Source organism: Typopeltis vanoorti, chromosome 16, assembly GCF_054136105.1.
Source record: "Typopeltis vanoorti isolate ZY-2024b chromosome 16, IOZ_Tvanoo_1.0, whole genome shotgun sequence".
NCBI lineage: Eukaryota > Metazoa > Arthropoda > Arachnida > Uropygi > Thelyphonidae > Typopeltis > Typopeltis vanoorti.
Window position 1 is genome coordinate 72642317 of NC_143564.1, and position 17985 is coordinate 72660301.

The window sequence follows — 17985 nt, forward strand, 5'->3', positions numbered from 1 at the left end:
AGTTATATCAGCATAAAATCATTACTCAAAACACTTTAAAAGTAATGAATTTTTTTTTTTTTTTTTTTTTTTTTTTTTCAAGGTGTCAGGCTGGTACAGGAAGTTGCGTGGTCGACAAAGCGCACAGAAATCAGTGCCAAGCGTGTCGTTTAAAGAAATGTTTAGAAATGGGTATGAACAAAGACGGTAAGAATGTTTTTTATTTATTTTTTTTATTTTATTGCTATTGTTGGAATGACTTAAAATTGTAGGGTTATAAAAATAATGAAGCGAAGTAATTAATTCCATAAAGACTATGGCATAGTGTTATGTTTATGGCGCTATGCCATCAATACGGCTTTAAACATTCACGAGAAAAGCCTGATAACTTACATATTTCCTTATTTAATAGAAAAAATAAGCCAAATATTTATAAATTTGGAAGTATGAGATAATAAATAACACTTCTATACACGGCCGACGAGTCGGTTTCTGATCATGAACAATCTTGTCCATGATAAGTATTTCACATAGCTGTATAAATCTAACACTCCCTCGGTTAGATTTATACAGCTATGTGAAATACTTATTTTCTCTTTATCTTTCATAAATAATAGAAGAGTGGAAACATTTTATATAATATCAAATAGGTTTTCGAAGAATTTTGGTAGTAATGTTCATGTCATTTCACTTTAATTTATTTTAACGGCTTTTGATCGGTATTTCTTTCCTGAATTTTGTTGAGTAGGAAATAAAACTCCCTCAGTAAGAAAGAAAGAAAAAAAAAAAAAAAACGTAAATCCCCCCCCCCACACACACACCAAGAAAGTAGTATTTAAAAATAATTTCACGTAGATAAGTTTAATAATGAGACTGTAGCTCGACATGGCTGTCCTTGAGCGAAAGTGAATCATTCAGACGCGATGTTTGCTGTTCCAGGTCATGTAAAATGTGACACATGTTCAGGAGAGAACGGTATGTTGTGAAGTTCTTTCTCAGAAGTCACGGAGATTATATCAATGAAAGTAATGGTGAGCATATCAACATATTACCCCTATTACATATAACTTTCTCGCATCAGCATGTTACCATGTAATGAATATATTCCCACGTCTAAGACGTAAATACCCACGCCAGTATATCACAGACGCTGGTGCCAAACACCTAAACTGCAGTCTTCGAAAGCTAATCTGACCTTTTTATCAATGGAATTTCAATATATCTCGAGACAGGAAAATTTCCACAAACGCAGGTCGAGAACCATGCCCTACCCTCATAATGAGATCTCATTATGAAACTTATGTAAGTGAATTATTTATTAATTATTAGTGAATAATTTATTTATTTAATTACTTTTGTACCTTTCTTGGGAATTTTATTTCTTAAGAAATGTTTTTTTTTTTTTTTAGCCAGAAGCCACTAAAACACTAAAATATTAAATCATAAATTTAATGGGTGTACAGTAATTATAAATGGGATTATCTGTGGGGGTGTAGTCGCTATTTCAGTGAACTTATGTCTCCTGGTGGAATATATTGTATGTATATTATATATGATATATTTAAAGTCAATTACATATTGCACTACATAACGGTACATAAAGGACTTTATGTAAAAATTTATATAACAGCAAATCTGTAAGAATTTTCATTAAAAAATGCATATGACTATTTTTGGATTATCCCAAATCACGCCGAAATAAAAGGAAATAGCTATTACTACCGGGGAGGGAAAAAAGAAAGAAAAATTTAACTATCGCAGATTTTTATGATGAAAGGGAGGAGAAAACAGTCCGTTAATTGCCATTTACGGACTGTTGTATTTGTTTACTTATGACAAAAAGAAATTGTCATAAATGCAAAAAATAGCGTATTATTATATTCTCGAATGTAAATCTTTCAAGTAAATCATAATCTGTTCCCTTGTGGCAGCTCATTCTTAGTTCAGTAGTCAGCAATAAATATCCTTAAACTCCATACGCCGATAAGAAAAATATTTCAAGCAATAATGGTCTTAAAATTAATACCATAAAACTATCTATACTTCATGTTAACAGATAAGCTGGATCACAACATAACTATAAAATTGTGGAACGAAATCTAGTGATATCCAAATTTTTAACTGTAATGTAGTTAAAGAAAAAAAAAGCAGTCGAGTATTTGGGCGTCCATATCGACGGCAATCTGATACGGAACTCCCCTATCTCATTTTTAACAAATAAGTTGAGGTTTGCATTTAACAGAAAATATTACGTTAAAAAATGTAAATACAGCATTTTTAAGATGCGTATAGTATTTTGGGGTAAATTCTTCACTTGAATGGTATCACGTGTTAGGATAGAGATAACTGCGACTATCTACTCCTTTGATACGAATGCAAGTTAGAATAATTTGAACTATAGCCATTTCGCATATTCAACCAATAACCTGTTTACCATTCATAATATTTTGCCTTTACAGAATTGTTGTATAAGAAATAACATTATAAATTTTCATGCATATACTGTACATTATGGTTTACACTGTGGCCGAAACTTGCTGGTAGTTTCCAAGGCAAACAAAGAATTTTTTTTTATAAAATCCTTTGAACACCTAGCAACAAGCGGCTGCAATAAACTGCCAAATGAAATAAAGTCACTAACCTCAGAATATGCTTTCAGAAAATATTGAGAGACTACCTCATGGCACTAATCCACTTATTTAGTTTCAACTGTACCTTATATATTATGTATAATTATGATTCGAATATATTATGAGTAAGTATACGCGAGCCTTCATAGATAGTCATTTGATTTTGTATGACTGTATCGCCCCTAAATTTAATTTTTCTAATAACTAATGTGACTACGACCCTTGTTTACACACAGTGTGCAGTTCCTTCCTGTCCGGACAGTTCATTGCTGGAAATTTAATCGTGGCGAAAATTCATCGCGGATATATGTGAATTTTTTTATTTTTAATTTACGTATAAAGTTATTCATATTCTTTCTTACTACTGGCTCTGTAGATGGAATATTAATTGTTACAGAACTGGGATAGGATGGCGAGGGAGAAAGAGTACAATATTTAAGAATATTTAGGGGAATAGCTATATCTAACTAATATCGTGACAATCGATTGTCTAACTAACATTATGAATAAAAAATAAAGAAAACAATTTGTAACAGATGGAGGCAGTATTTATTTTAAGATTCGGATTTTTATGAATTTATGAAATAATTGTTTGACAAAAATAATTATCTTGAATCACGTGCTGAGAGAATAAAATGTATTGGCGACTAAGATAATTAAAAAAAAATGACTAAGATAACTAAAAAAAAAATGATAGTGATACAATCTTAAGTGAAAAAATATGAAAGGATGTCTTATTTGCACTGGCATTAAAAGCTATAATTATACGATAAAACAAATAGCAAAAATAAATGTAACTTGGAGGTAATATAATTTAGATTTTAGTTACCGAGCAAATGGCAAGCAACTACTTTTCTGGCAATAGGTAACTGAACGTAGCTACGTATTCGAGGTAATCTGGTTAAGTGTTCTCGTCAGCGTGAAGGATTATCGCACCTTCTAATGGATATGACAGTCAAATGCACTTGATATCCATGTTTTTTCAACAGGTGGTCTGACTTGTATCCAGGATTTGCTGAACGTATTTATACGCCCTGGCCGGTTGGGAAGTTAACCCTGCGGAGGTTGCGGTCGAAAAAATTGCAGCTTAGGTCGCGTGTATCCGAGAGATACATTCATTACTAGTATGTGCTGAAATGCGATAAAACTTAAAAAAAAAAAACTACAAATATAATACATGATGGTGATAATACATTACTGAATCTCTTCAACATCTGATGGATTATCCTGTCGATGTATTTTTCCAGCCATTTTCGACTGTAAATAATAATAATAATAATAAAACTAAACCAATACTATACTTACATCGGAGTTCGCGGTATCTCTCAGATACAATTTACTATCAAGTATCACACACTTTTACATAACACGTATTAAACCAAACTGACTTCAATTTTCTAGCGAATAACGCTTTCAGCTAATTTTTTCCTGCGATGAATTTGTCCGCGCCGCGATGATTTGTCAGTGAACCAGTTGGATAGCTGAAGAGTGAATCAGATAAGTTTCAGCTAAGGATTAAAATGGACCGGATTGAGGGCAATTTCTCTTGATTCTGCGGTTCCTCTTCTCTCCAGTTCATCGTAGCATCTAAAAATGTTTTCTGATTTGTTCTAGACTGACTGACTGAGTGATAGAATCTTCCTCGTTAAGGCAAGGAGGAAAACGACCATGTTCTATAATCTCTATTTTCTAGTAAAGTAGCATTGCTGCTCCAAACAACCATTCTTTGGATTAATGGACCCAAAAAATGATTACCTTAACAGTTAATTCCAATAGCATTATGCTTTCGCGAACATTTTTACTTTATGATCTCGCTCTTGTAGTCGAAATTAGTTGTGCGATCAAATAATAAATAGTTTTTTTTTTTTTTCTATTTTGGTATCTCTCGGCTTCTATTCATTAAATTTATTTAATTATGTCTTATAGCCGAGTAAATCCGTTATATATATATATATATATATATATATTATATCTTTCTTTCTTCCTTCCTTCTAAGGGAATTTCCTTAGCTGTCAGTAGTAACGATGATTCCTTTGCTCGGAAAGACTCGTTCGAATGTCGTTAAGGAAGCAAACAACCGTTATATAAGGGCTTTTTCAGATGAAGGTAAGTTGAATTTTTTTTTTTTATGGACGTGGGAGGTTTTTCTCCGTTAGCTGGGATTTTTTTATGTATATTCTGCATATCAGGAAAATGACAGAACACACTCAATTAACGGATAGCATGTTGATCTGATAACGGTAAATACATATATACATACTGACTACGAAGGAAATCAAAAAGTAAAGATGTTCGTGAAAGCATAATGCTATGCTTATGCTTTCACGGTTAAGGTATCATTTTTTGGGTTCATCATTCCGAAGATTGGTTGGTTGGAGCAACAAAAAAAAAAAGGTGGTTTTCCTCCTTGCCCAACAGTAAACTTAAATAGACAACAATAGACTTAAAAGTCTACTGATATTGTGCGTGTGTGTGTATTCATGGGACTGGTTTGCTTGTTTTGAGGAACGAAAAACCCGAGTTGCTTGGAAGAAAAGTCCACCTCCTCCGTTTTAATTAATTGGCATATGATGATACAACGGCCATACGGGAAGTCTGACACTATTTTATGAAACCAATACGAAGCTATTGGTTATGTGTTTTTGGCTGTCAGTTGCGTGTTTGTTCTTCTGGCCCGTTTGCCTGATTGAGGGGAAAAAAACCAAATTTCCGGGATTAAAAAAAAAAAAAAAAAAAAAAAAAAAAAAACTCTACCCCCGTATGAGACCGACTAACTCATTTTTGATTGAAAGCTTTGATAAAGGTTCTTCGCATCACAGACTTGATTCGAACTAGGGTCTTTCTAACCCAAAGTCTCCGTGTAAATAAACAGAACTGCGGATGCTCATAACTATATAAATAAGTGTAAACGTGTTATCTCGCCTAATGATGGCTATGTTTCGTGAAATCGAAGAGATAAACTCAACTTTCGGGTTGCATTATTAGCGAACAATTTATTACTATCAGTTTTTGTGGTCATCAGAAGGAGTAAATCAATCTCTCGATGACGTGAAAGAATATTGCATAACTGAAACAAATCACATGTTCTGCAGGTAGTAAATCGATTTTACAGGTGTTTAGAAAAACAAGAGGGTTACATAAAGAATAATTATCTTTTTTTTTACATTTCATCTATCTAGATGTAAGAAAAAAAATAAAGTGTCTTTACCTGTAGATTTTATCATTATATGTTATTTTGCCATAATTATATTATTTGAAATACCGATACTTAAGGTTATCAAAGGATCATGACTTTGTTCGGTTTATATGAAAAATATATTTCCCGTAGCATAAATGCTTAATAAAATAATAAACGCTGAAGAACAATAAAATAATTAAAGGTCTAAAAGTGACTCAGGATCGATTGAAATGGATGCACAATTCATTTTATTAATACGTTCGAATTTCATTAAATAACACACACACGCGAAAAAGGAATACTACGATAACAGAGGAGTTTGCCGTTAAGTCTGATTAATTTATTTTCTGGGTATGCAATCATCAATCTCTAAACTTCAAAACTAGGTACTGCATTTCCTTAATAACATCGAAGATGGAGATAATTTCCATTTTACTTAATATAATACTTAGACATTCTGATGTTTCATGGCAAGTTGAATGTTAACTTTGTATTAAAATGATTGACATTCTGTGGGTTTTTTATGTATTCAGATAACGCAGTCAAACTTTCAAAAATCGAAACGCGGAGATAAAATTTCTCCTCCTCTCTCTCACACACACACACACACACAAACTATTTGTACATTAATGGATAAGATGGAATACCATTTTCTGTTTTTAATTTGACTGTTCCTTTTCAATGAGAGAAGTCACTTCCTTTCTTTGAGAAAGGATGGTAAATAATTTTGTTTATTGAATAGTTCAAACTCTTTCGCTGTTTTCTTATATTTTATTGTTTGCATTAATAAATGACCTGCTTTTCGTGGAATAAATATTTTTTATTACACACCAGAGGCACGCTTAAGCGAGCAAACAGTATTCTACAACAGAGACGCCATTTTCAATTAAAGCGATATCTCATTCTCTTTCATAGTCGGTTGACTATTATTATTGTGCTACTTGAATGCCTAGCGGAAAAGCCTGGATTCAGATCCTATGAATGACTAATTTTTTAATTATTTCTAAGTTTCGAATAACGAAAAATAAAAATATGTATTAAAATGCTTTTCATTGTAAGCAACAGAAGAATACTTGTCGATGCATTTAACTGTTTAGTAGTATTCTTTTCTAGTGTAAATTGTAAAAAAAAAAAAATAACGATAGCAGATTTAGTTAATTATCTCCTAATTTTGTTTGAAAAACAAAAAGCAGGAAAATTAACTGGTACATCTAGTCACCTGGGTTCCAAGCCGTCAGTTTTAGCAACAGTTTTATTCTTATGCCTCTACTATCCGAGTGTTACGGCGTAAAACATTATCCCTGCCGAAGCAACTGTATGTCATTTATCTTAGAGTAATAAATAATTCCACCACTACAAATGTGGGTGTTTCTCTCCTACATTTATTTTCTCCAACAGCAGTACAGAACGAACGTCAGCCCCGAAATACAGCGACTATAAGGCCGGAAACCCTCTGCGAATTAGGCGGGGAACGGTTGCTAAGGACGGGAGTTGCAGCTACGGTAGCCGTGGGTGTGTTTCCTCCTCCGTGCTCAACGCATCGGATGCTACCCAACCTTATCACTGCAGAAAACTTGTCGTCAAAATTAGAAATGGGAAGCAACAACGGTAAGTTCAAATACTACATTTTTTTAATTTTCTTTTCGTGCATGGTCTCCAAATAGTTGTTCTCGATGCTTTATATTTTTATTTTGTAAATATTTTGGAATAGCGCCTTTCTGAAGAGATTATTTTTACATCACATGATTCCGATTTTCTATAGTTATACTTAATTTAAAAAAACTCTTTGGGAAAAAAGCTTCAATGCATGCACTGTACTCAGTTTAAAATGTAACCCACATTGCTGTGTTTCATTTATTTTTGTAACTGACAACGGCATAATATCTTTATACCAAATACATTTTCCTGGTATAAAGGTTCGCCCGCTATACTCACGTCTACCAACTGCACAGCGGTTGACTTCAATAAAGCACAATAAAGAAAAAAAAGTGTGTGTGTTGGGGGGGGGGGGGTTATCTGTTCACTTAACCGCTGATAGTTTATTTCCTGAGTATAGTGAGTATTAGAGTCGCAAACACCACAAATTATATAATTTTTTTAAATATAAATTGAAAAAATTTAGCTATCAGAGATTAAGCAATTATTATTGCCGACCTTGCTGGTCAAATGGTTAGCGTACCCGCTCTCCAGCTAAAAGGCTGCGGGTTCGAATCCCACCATGGGCATGAATGTTTGTGACTGTCTGTGAAAATAGTGGTGGTGGTCGGCGGTAGATGGCGTTCGTGTAGATGATGAAGGTAGTTACGGTTGGTGAAGACGGAGAGTTGTTGAGCAGGTGCCCTCCCTCGATCAGTCTTTGGACTCCCTGGAGGTGTTACGTAATAATAATAATAATAATTTATAGTGCTTTGATATTGACAATTGAATTGATAATTTTCCGATAAAATTGTCTAAAATGGTTAAACAACTCATCTTCAATCTATTGTGATTATGGGATCGTTTTACACGTGAACGAATTTTATTAAGGTGGGCGAATGCCGCTCAAGAAACTAAAAGACCATGTCATAACTTCCGAAGGACTCGATTTTTGTCGTCCATAATTTGAAACCATTGACACAAAAGTGGTCAACTAGTAGCCCACCTTACCTTGTAAAGCCCGCCTATTCTGTGTAGACAATATAAGTCTACAAGGGGATCTGCGCACCAGCTGAAATTGTGGACTTGAGTATTTGTGACATGATTTGTTAATACATAATATCACGACATGCAGAATTCGCTATTTGCGCATTACTGTTTGGCCGAAGAAGAAAATTGTAAAATGGCATTTGTGAATAGCTTCAAGCAGTATTTAGATGAAAATTTAATGTCTATGAAACTTACAGGCCTGAAACCAGCCACGAAACTGTTATATCAATCAGCATTTTCACTTCGATAAAAATTTCTTTGGTATCGAATTTTTTCCCCGGTGCATAGTACTTTTTTTAGGGTGCGGGAATGTCGAGAAAAAAAGAAGCTATTGGTATTCGATTTAAAAAAGTGCAGATCGAAATGTATGAGAAATAAGAGTACTGTGGAGGAAAATTATTTGGTTAGACATATTCAAACAATTTCGGCATAAGTGTGTGCGTATATATATGTGTGTGTGTGTGTGTGTGTGTGTGTATATATATATATAGAGAGAGAGAGAGAAAGAAATAAGAGACTGTGCGCGCCCTAGCTTTTCATACAAATATTCTGTTTGAAAGATTTCCTTTTTTCTATGCTTATTTTAATTTAAATAACGTATTTCACAGGAAAAAACGCTAACTTTTGAAGAAGAAATGTTGAAATGACTATATACGTTATCTGTTTGATAAAATTTAGTTTTGAGGACATTCAAGTGTCACCTGGATATGGTTTTTCCACGATCAGTGGGAGTGATACAGTTTCTATATTATCACCTATAGTGAATGAAGTGGCGGCCCGTGAAGCTTTAAGTGGGGGGTGCTGCCTATACAAAATAATTTTTTAAAAAATTCTTTTTTTCCTAATCAGTAACCAATTTATTAATAAATAAATCTACAGATTTATTTATTAATAAACCGTTAGTAATTAGGAAAAAAATATTTTTTTAAAAATTAATTTGTATAGGCAGCACCCCCACTTAAAGCTTCACAGGCCGCCACTGAGTGAACGCCAACAGAGGAAATCGGATATCTAATTACGAACTGAAGGCAGGTATTCTTAAGTCTTTGCTCTCCCTATGGCAAGAGTAACAACATTAGTTTCTCCGTCTCCAAACCTTTCCATAAGCACGTGTTAAAAAGTGACATCTGTGAAAATGACAAGAACGCATACTGGAAAATCCAGGTAATATAGAAGTTGATTTAATGGACTTTTCCACTATTCTGTTCAAGTAGTAGGGGTCCCACTAGTGACCAAATCAAGATCAAGATAAGATAAGGAATCGTGACGTGATTGGTTGATGACGTCATTGTGTGCATGGCTTCATGGGTGTGGAATGTTTGGAATTTCCCTGTGGGCAACTGTGTCACTGGCTTCAGCTCTTGTGTTTTGGTTCGCGTATGGGATTATGGGTGATGGTAGAGATAAGGATTCGTGTCGTGATTGGTGGGACACTTTAAACAAGATCTAGATCAAGATAAGATAAGGAATCGTGACGTGAATGTTTGTTGTTATGAGATGTAGATAAGTGACGTCATTTGTTATTTGTAAATAAGTGACGTTGTTGTTTTGAATGGAAAGGATGATATTAGTGGATAAGAAATCGTGTCGTGATTGGTGGACAGTTCTGACCAGATCAAGATCAAGATAAGATAAGGAATCGTGACGCGAATGTTTGTTGTTATTGAGTTTGGAATTTCGCTGGGCCCCCCCTTCTGTCAGAAATATCACGTGGTGTGATGGGTGATATTTAGAGATAAGAATCGTGACGTTATGTCTTTGTGCGGTATTTTGGTTTGGCTATGGAATTGTGGGCTATGTTTTGAGATAAGATATCTTTTAATTTTCCCAGGGTGACACACATCCGTCATTGTCGTCTGTGGGAATTCTTAGAGTAAGTCGTGATGGCGGCAGTCTTTCGAGCTTTTCTGAATAATTAATTATATACTGATGTCACTCAAACACAAACTTTTTTTCCATACCTCATCTGTATTTTCTTCTATATTCATATTCTAATCAAGTTCATATTTTATTCATAATTCATCCGGATATTTTGATTTGTCTAGAAGTAAGATCTTAAAGTTCAATACATAAATAAACAAATCGTGTGTGTATTCACGGTTATTTCAAAAGTGTTCTTACTTAAACATACATACATAACACATCAAAGACACTGTTTGTTCTTTTAAGTTTACATATTTATTTCATAGATATTATTTACATTGCAATATGCAAGAAATAGGAATTGAATTTACATATATCACCAATGCAAATGGTGTTTTTCTTGGCGTAACATTTCTTTGAAAAAAAAAAAAAAAAACTTACATTTCTTTCCAGAATGGGAACATCGTGGTACTATCTAGGTTTTCTGAATATTCCAAATTGTTGATTAACATATATTCACAGAACACAAACACAAATCTGAAAAGACTTTTCATTATAGGTTACTGTGGCTAACATATATTCACACCACAAAACACACAAAACATAGGAGTTGATAGATATTTCTGTCAATAACCAGAAAAGCTAGTGGACTACTTAATTTACTTTAGTATCCGTTTGGTTCTCTGTATTAATCTTTCCCACGTGTGCCCATCCTTGGTTGGAAAGTCTATGCGCCGTTTTGTTTAGGGTAAGTGTTATTTCCGGTTTCGAATTCCGATTGCTGTTAGAGTATGGAATTCAGACAAGTGAAATTTTTTTTTTTTTTCAAATTGATTGGTTATTTTCTGTATTTTACTTTTACAGGTCATATTCTAACAGAATAACTGAGCAGAATTAATAAATATATAAAGTATATGAGACTTAGTTGAATATTTAATTTAGATTACTATCCGATTGGTTCGTTCTCTGTTTAATTCCTTCCCACAGTTGCTCATGCTATGTTTCCTAAGCTTGGTGGGAAAGTCTATGCGCCTTTTTGTTTAGGGTAAGTGTAATTTCCTGTTTCGAATTCCGAGTGCTGTTAAGGTATGGAATTCTGACAAGTGAAATTATTTATTTTTTTTTTTTTTCAAATTGAATGGCTATTTTCTGTATTTTACTTTTAAAAATCAGTTTAATTACATATTCTAACAGAATAACTGAGCAAAATTAACGAATAAATAAAATGTGAATTTATTTTCCAACACTGTAGATTTCTCACTAAGTCGTATCTTAAAGATATATCTCTTATCCGGTCGCCAACTTGTTGTGCCTAGGTGAAAAATAGTGTGTGTGTGTGTGTAGTAACGTGTTGGTTTAAAATATCTAATGGCTCTGTAAAATAACCAAATTCTAGCAGTATTGTAATTTCAGGTGAAATCTTCTGCACTAAAATTCTGGTTATTAAAATAATAGTCGATTTTTTTTTTTTTTTTTTTTTTTTTTGCTTCCAAGAGTTGACAGTTTCTTGATATATTTGAGGGCTTGCATGAACAAATAAGACTTTTAACTCACTGAGTCAAAAAAAAAAAAATAAATAAAATAAAATAACAAAAATCTAGTTAGTTTGTGGCATTAAATTTTACAAGGAGAAAAAAAAAATGTTGTGGTCTTACTTAAATTTGTATTTTGACTGTTGTCCTCTAAGCCCGACTCTTTTCTTTTTTTTTTTCACAGTTGGGATATTTATATATTTTAACACAATTATTATATTAGATATTCTTTCCAACACAAATAAATAATTATGTATTCTTATTTCAAATGAATATTAGCTCAGAAAGAAAGAAAGAAAATTGTAAAGAAAAAAAAAATGTTTACCTTCAAATAACTATTTTGGAATCACAGCAAACAAGAAATTCATCACCTTTTCAAAGTTTTTAAATTCCTACCCATATTGTTTTCATCATTTGGTATCATTTAAATGAAGAACGGTTCTGGCTATAAAGTTTGTTAATGTTATTGATTTTTCTCTTCCAATGGCTGTAATTTTTTTTTTTTTGATACATTCATGCTGATTCCTTGTTATCTGCACGCTACGATACCTTTTTATTTTCTACAACAAACGTTTTTTGAGTTTAAGTAACGTGATTGGCTAAAATATCAGCTGTTTGTCTCTGTAAAATAATCAAATTCTAACAGTCGTATTGTTAGAATTTGGTACGACTGTTTTTTCTAGTCTGATGAAGGTATCTACTTCAGATGTAGTAACAAATTGTCACTTATCACTTCATTTTTACTTTATTCACAAAACTACAAATCCGTTATTTGGTATGGTCTCTGTTTTTAATTCCCCCATTACTAGAATGTACGGGTGGTAAAGTTTTGAAATAAGTTTCGACTCGCAAGAAAAATGAAATGTTTACATTCAAATAACTATTTATGATCACAGCAAGCAAGAAATTCATCAGCATTTCAAAGTTTGGAAATTCATACCCATTTTGTTTTCATCATTTGGTATCATTTAAATGAAGAACGGATATGGATATTAAGTTTGTTAATGATTTTGATTTTTCTCTTCCAAAGGCGATTATTATTTGATATATAGATGTTGATTCATTTGTTATCTGCATGCTACGATATCATTTTTATTTTCTACAATAAACTTTTTTAGAGTTTAAGTAACGTGATAGACTAAAATATCAGTTGTCTCTCTGTAAATAACCAAATTCTAACAGTCGTATTGTTTGGATTTGGTACGATTGTTTTTCTAGTCTGGTGAAGGTATCTACAGATGTAGTAACAAAATTGTCACTTTTCAGTTCATTTGTACTTTATTCACCAAACTACAAATATGTGTTGTCAAGTTTTGAAAAAAAAAAAAAAAGAAAAGAAAAAAAAAAGTTTCGACTGGCAGTGATATGTTTTTAAACTTTTATCATGTACAAATATCTTAAAAGAAAAGAAAAATGTACCTTCTTTTCTTTTTTACATCAAGCTTTTTTAAGAGTTTGGTAACGTGATGAGTTAAAATATCTGCACTCTGTAAAATAACCAAATTTTTATCTTACTTTGTGTTGGGAAAGGTAAAATTTGTATTTGTGTTATCTGGAGAGTATAGACCTTTTTTCTATACTAAACTTTAAGAGTTTAAGTTATGTTTTGGGTAAAATTATCTGCTTTCTCTCTGTAAAATCACCAAATTCTAACAGGTAGGATTTTCGAGTATGCGAACGAAATGTTTACAGATAACTCAAAAAAAAAAAAAATGTCAATAGGTAGCATTAGACAAATTTCTAAATACTTAATTACAGGATATCAGGTTTCCCATGGTCCTTGCATTAATTTCACATTAGTGATTTTTTTACAATAATTAAACAGAATTGCATTAAGGTATAAACTTATGGATTTAATTATCAAATTCTAAACTGAATAACTGAGTAAAAATTTCACTGTGGAAAAACACAACAGCAACACACATCTTTGTTCATTTAAGTTTTACAAATGCTTATTTTATTTTGCTGAAATATTACTTACAACGAAAAAAAAATCGAAACTTGTAATTACCTAAAAATATTTCACAATATTTAGATTACACTATTTTCCTGAAGAAAGAAAATTTCAAAGACTTTTGTGGTTCACTCATTATTTTACTTTACTGGACCTAAACACCACAACACAACACAATACGATAGCTGCACTGGACGAACGAATTGCAGTAACTGAAAAGACACTCGACTCGATTGTTTTACTTTATAGTACTGTTTACCTGACCCTTTACCTGACCGTTCCTTCCAAATGAAACTTTCGCGCAGGTGACTCACAGACATGTTTTCGCATGCTGGTGGATTGATGTTGATGTGCGTTTATCTTACTTTGTGACATTATGGTACAAACTTTATCTCTGTGGCTCGAATTCATCCAAAGGAAGATGAGCGAGCTACCCATTTGTAGATATCTTTTAGTGATGTCACCTCAAACTGATAACCAATGAGATGAACGATCTCGCCATTGCGGATGTCCGAAATTGTTTGGATGGAAAAAAAAAAAATAGCATTATGTGTTGGGTGTGAAAGGGTAGTCAAGAGGTTGACAGTGGTCTTCCCTGCAAGGCTCCCCCACCCTCCCTATCCTCCAGAAGATGTCTGCTCATCTAAGGGAGATGAGCTATTTTGCCGTTGTCGGATTTCTTTTAGTCATGTCACTTCTAACTGATGCTAAATGCTCCCCCATCCCATACTCTAACCCATCATCCCTCTCTCCTCCAGCAGATGTCTGCTCAGGCTAGCGGAGATTAGCGAGCTTATCATTCGCGGATATCTTTTAGTGATGTTACCTCCAACTGATACTGATAACTTTGGAGGAAAATAAAATAGCATCAGGTTGTGAAAGTGAAAAGGTAGTCAAGAAAAGGTAGTGACTGAGGTCTTCCCTGCAATACTCCCCTAACCCCCTCTCCTCCAGAAAATGTCTGCTCAGCCTCGTGGAGATGAGCGAGCTCATCATTTGCGGATATCTTTTAGTGATGTCACCTCCAATTGATACTGATAACTTTTTTGGAAAAAAAAAAAATTAAACTGGTTTTTTATGATAACTTTTTAGGAAAAAACACGTTTTTTATGAAAACTTTTTTGGAAAAAAAATAAAAAAACGCGTTTTTTTATTTTTTTCCAAAAACGTTTTCCAAAAAAGTTTTCATAAAAAAACGTGTTTTTTCCTAAAAAGTTATCATAAAAAACCAGTTTAAATTTCCACCTCCCTATCCTCCAGAAGATGAGCAGACATCTTCTGGAGGATAGGGAGGGTGGGGGAGCCTTGCAGGGAAGACCACTGTCAACCTCTTGACTACCCTTTCACACCCAACACATAATGTTATTTTTTTTTTTTTTCCATCCAAACAATTTCGGACATCCGCAATGGCGAGATCGTTCATCTCATTGGTTATCGGTTTGAGGTGACATCACTAAAAGATATCTACAAATGGGAAGCTCGCTCATCTTCCTTTGGATGAATTCGAGCCACAGAGATAAAGTTTGTACCATAATGTCACAAAGTAAGATAAACGCACATCAACATCAATCCACCAGCATGCGAAAACATGTCTGCGAGTCACCTGAGCGAAAGTTTCATTTGGAAGGAACGGTCAGGTAAAGGGTCAGGAAACAGTACTATAAAGTAAAACAATCGAGTCGAGTGTCTTTTCAGTTACTGCAATTCGTTCGTCCAGTGCAGCTGTCGTATTGTGTTGTGTTGTGGTGTTTAGGTCCAGTAAAGTAAAATAATGAGTGAACCACAAAAGTCTTTGAAATTTTCTTTCTTCAGGAAAATAGTGTAATCTAAATATTGTGAAATATTTTTAGGTAATTACAAGTTTCGATTTTTTTTTCGTTGTAAGTAATATTTCAGCAAAATAAAATAAGCATTTGTAAAACTTAAATGAACAAAGATGTGTGTTGCTGTTGTGTTTTTCCACAGTGAAATTTTTACTCAGTTATTCAGTTTAGAATTTGATAATTAAATCCATAAGTTTATACCTTAATGCAATTCTGTTTAATTATTGTAAAAAAATCACTAATGTGAAATTAATGCAAGGACCATGGGAAACCTGATATCCTGTAATTAAGTATTTAGAAATTTGTCTAATGCTACCTATTGACATTTTTTTTTTTTTTGAGTTATCTGTAAACATTTCGTTCGCATACTCGAAAATCCTACCTGTTAGAATTTGGTGATTTTACAGAGAGAAAGCAGATAATTTTACCCAAAACATAACTTAAACTCTTAAAGTTTAGTATAGAAAAAAGGTTTATAATCTCCAGATAACACAAATACAAATTTTACCTTTCCCAACACAAAGTAAGATAAAAATTTGGTTATTTTACAGAGTGCAGATATTTTAACTCATCACGTTACCAAACTCTTAAAAAGCTTGATGTAAAAAAGAAAAGAAGGTACATTTTTCTTTTCTTTTAAGATATTTGTACATGATAAAAGTTTAAAAACATATCACTGCCAGTCGAAACTTTTTTTTTTCTTTTTTTTTTTTTTTTTCAAAACTTGACAACACATATTTGTAGTTTGGTGAATAAAGTACAAATGAACTGAAAAGTGACAATTTTGTTACTACATCTGTAGATACCTTCACCAGACTAGAAAAACAATCGTACCAAATTCAAACAATACGACTGTTAGAATTTGGTTATTTACAGAGAGACAACTGATATTTTAGTCTATCACGTTACTTAAACTCTAAAAAAGTTTATTGTAGAAAATAAAAATGATATATCGTAGCATGCAGATAACAAATGAATCAACATGTATATATCAAATAATAATCGCCTTTGGAAGAGAAAAATCAAAATCATTAACAAACTTAATACCCATACCCGTTCTTCATTTAAATGATACCAAATGATGAAAACAAAATGGGTATGAATTTCCAAACTTTGAAAAGCTGATGAATTTCTTGCTTGCTGTGATCATAAATAGTTATTTGAATGTAAACATTTTATTTTTCTTGCGAGTCGAAACTTATTTCAAAACTTTACCACCCGTACATTCTAGTAATGGGGGAATTAAAAACAGAGACCATACCAAATAACGCATTTGTAGTTTTGTGAATAAAGTAAAAATGAAGTGATAAGTGACAATTTGTTACTACATCTGAAGTAGATACCTTCACCAGACTAGAAAAAACAGTCGTACCAAATTCTAACAATACAACTGTTAGAATTTGATTATTTTACAGAGACAAACAGCTGATATTTTAGCCAATCACGTTACTTAAACTCAAAAAACGTTTGTTGTAGAAAATAAAAAGGTATCGTAGCGTGCAGATAACAACGAATCAGCATGAATGTATCAAAAAAAAAAAAAATTACAGCCATTGGAAGAGAAAAATCAATAACATTAACAAACTTTATAGCCAGAACCGTTCTTCATTTAAATGATACCAAATGATGAAAACAATATGGGTAGGAATTTAAAAACTTTGAAAAGGTGATGAATTTCTTGTTTGCTGTGATTCCAAAATAGTTATTTGAAGGTAAACATTTTTTTTTTCTTTACAATTTTCTTTCTTTCTTTCTGAGCTAATATTCATTTGAAATAAGAATACATAATTATTTATTTGTGTTGGAAAGAATATCTAATATAATAATTGTGTTAAAATATATAAATATCCCAACTGTGAAAAAAAGAAAAGAAAAGAGTCGGGCTGAGAGGACAACAGTCAAAATACAAATTTAAGTAAGACCACAACATTTTTTTTTCTCCTTGTAAAATTTAATGCCACAAACTAACTAAAAAAAAAAAAAAAATCAGCTAACGCCTTTTTTTTTTTTTTATTCCCGTATATACGGGAGTAGGCGAGGCCATTTAGCCCTATCTAACTTTTGGAGACTGAGTGGGCAATTCAATCTCCACTGGTACCCAATCAGAGACAGATGGCCCAAGGCTATCACTAATTAAGCGGTACGCAGTGAAGAGAGACGGCTCAAATGTGCCGCCATCTCGTGGTCTCTAACCCTAACACAATATATTTAATGTCTGAAATAATGTGGGTTCTACGGTCGATTTTCTTGAGTTTACAGGACGAAAAACCCGAGTTTCCGGAGGAAAAACCTGCTTGCCCGTGCCAGAGATCGACTAACTCGGGAACCGGTCGAAAAAAGG

General features: G+C 32.9%; 1 protein-coding gene across 1 annotated transcript in view; it reads left to right on the forward strand.

The window, feature by feature from the left end:
* Nucleotides 1-17985, forward strand: part of LOC150098126 (photoreceptor-specific nuclear receptor-like) — a 127136-nt gene that overhangs the window by 58942 nt on the left and 50209 nt on the right. The window contains exons 3-4 of the mRNA XM_090406688.1: nt 83-186; nt 7186-7395. Of these exons, the coding sequence (XP_090262814.1) occupies nt 83-186; nt 7186-7395 (314 nt within the window). The remainder of the gene's footprint in view (nt 1-82; nt 187-7185; nt 7396-17985) is intronic.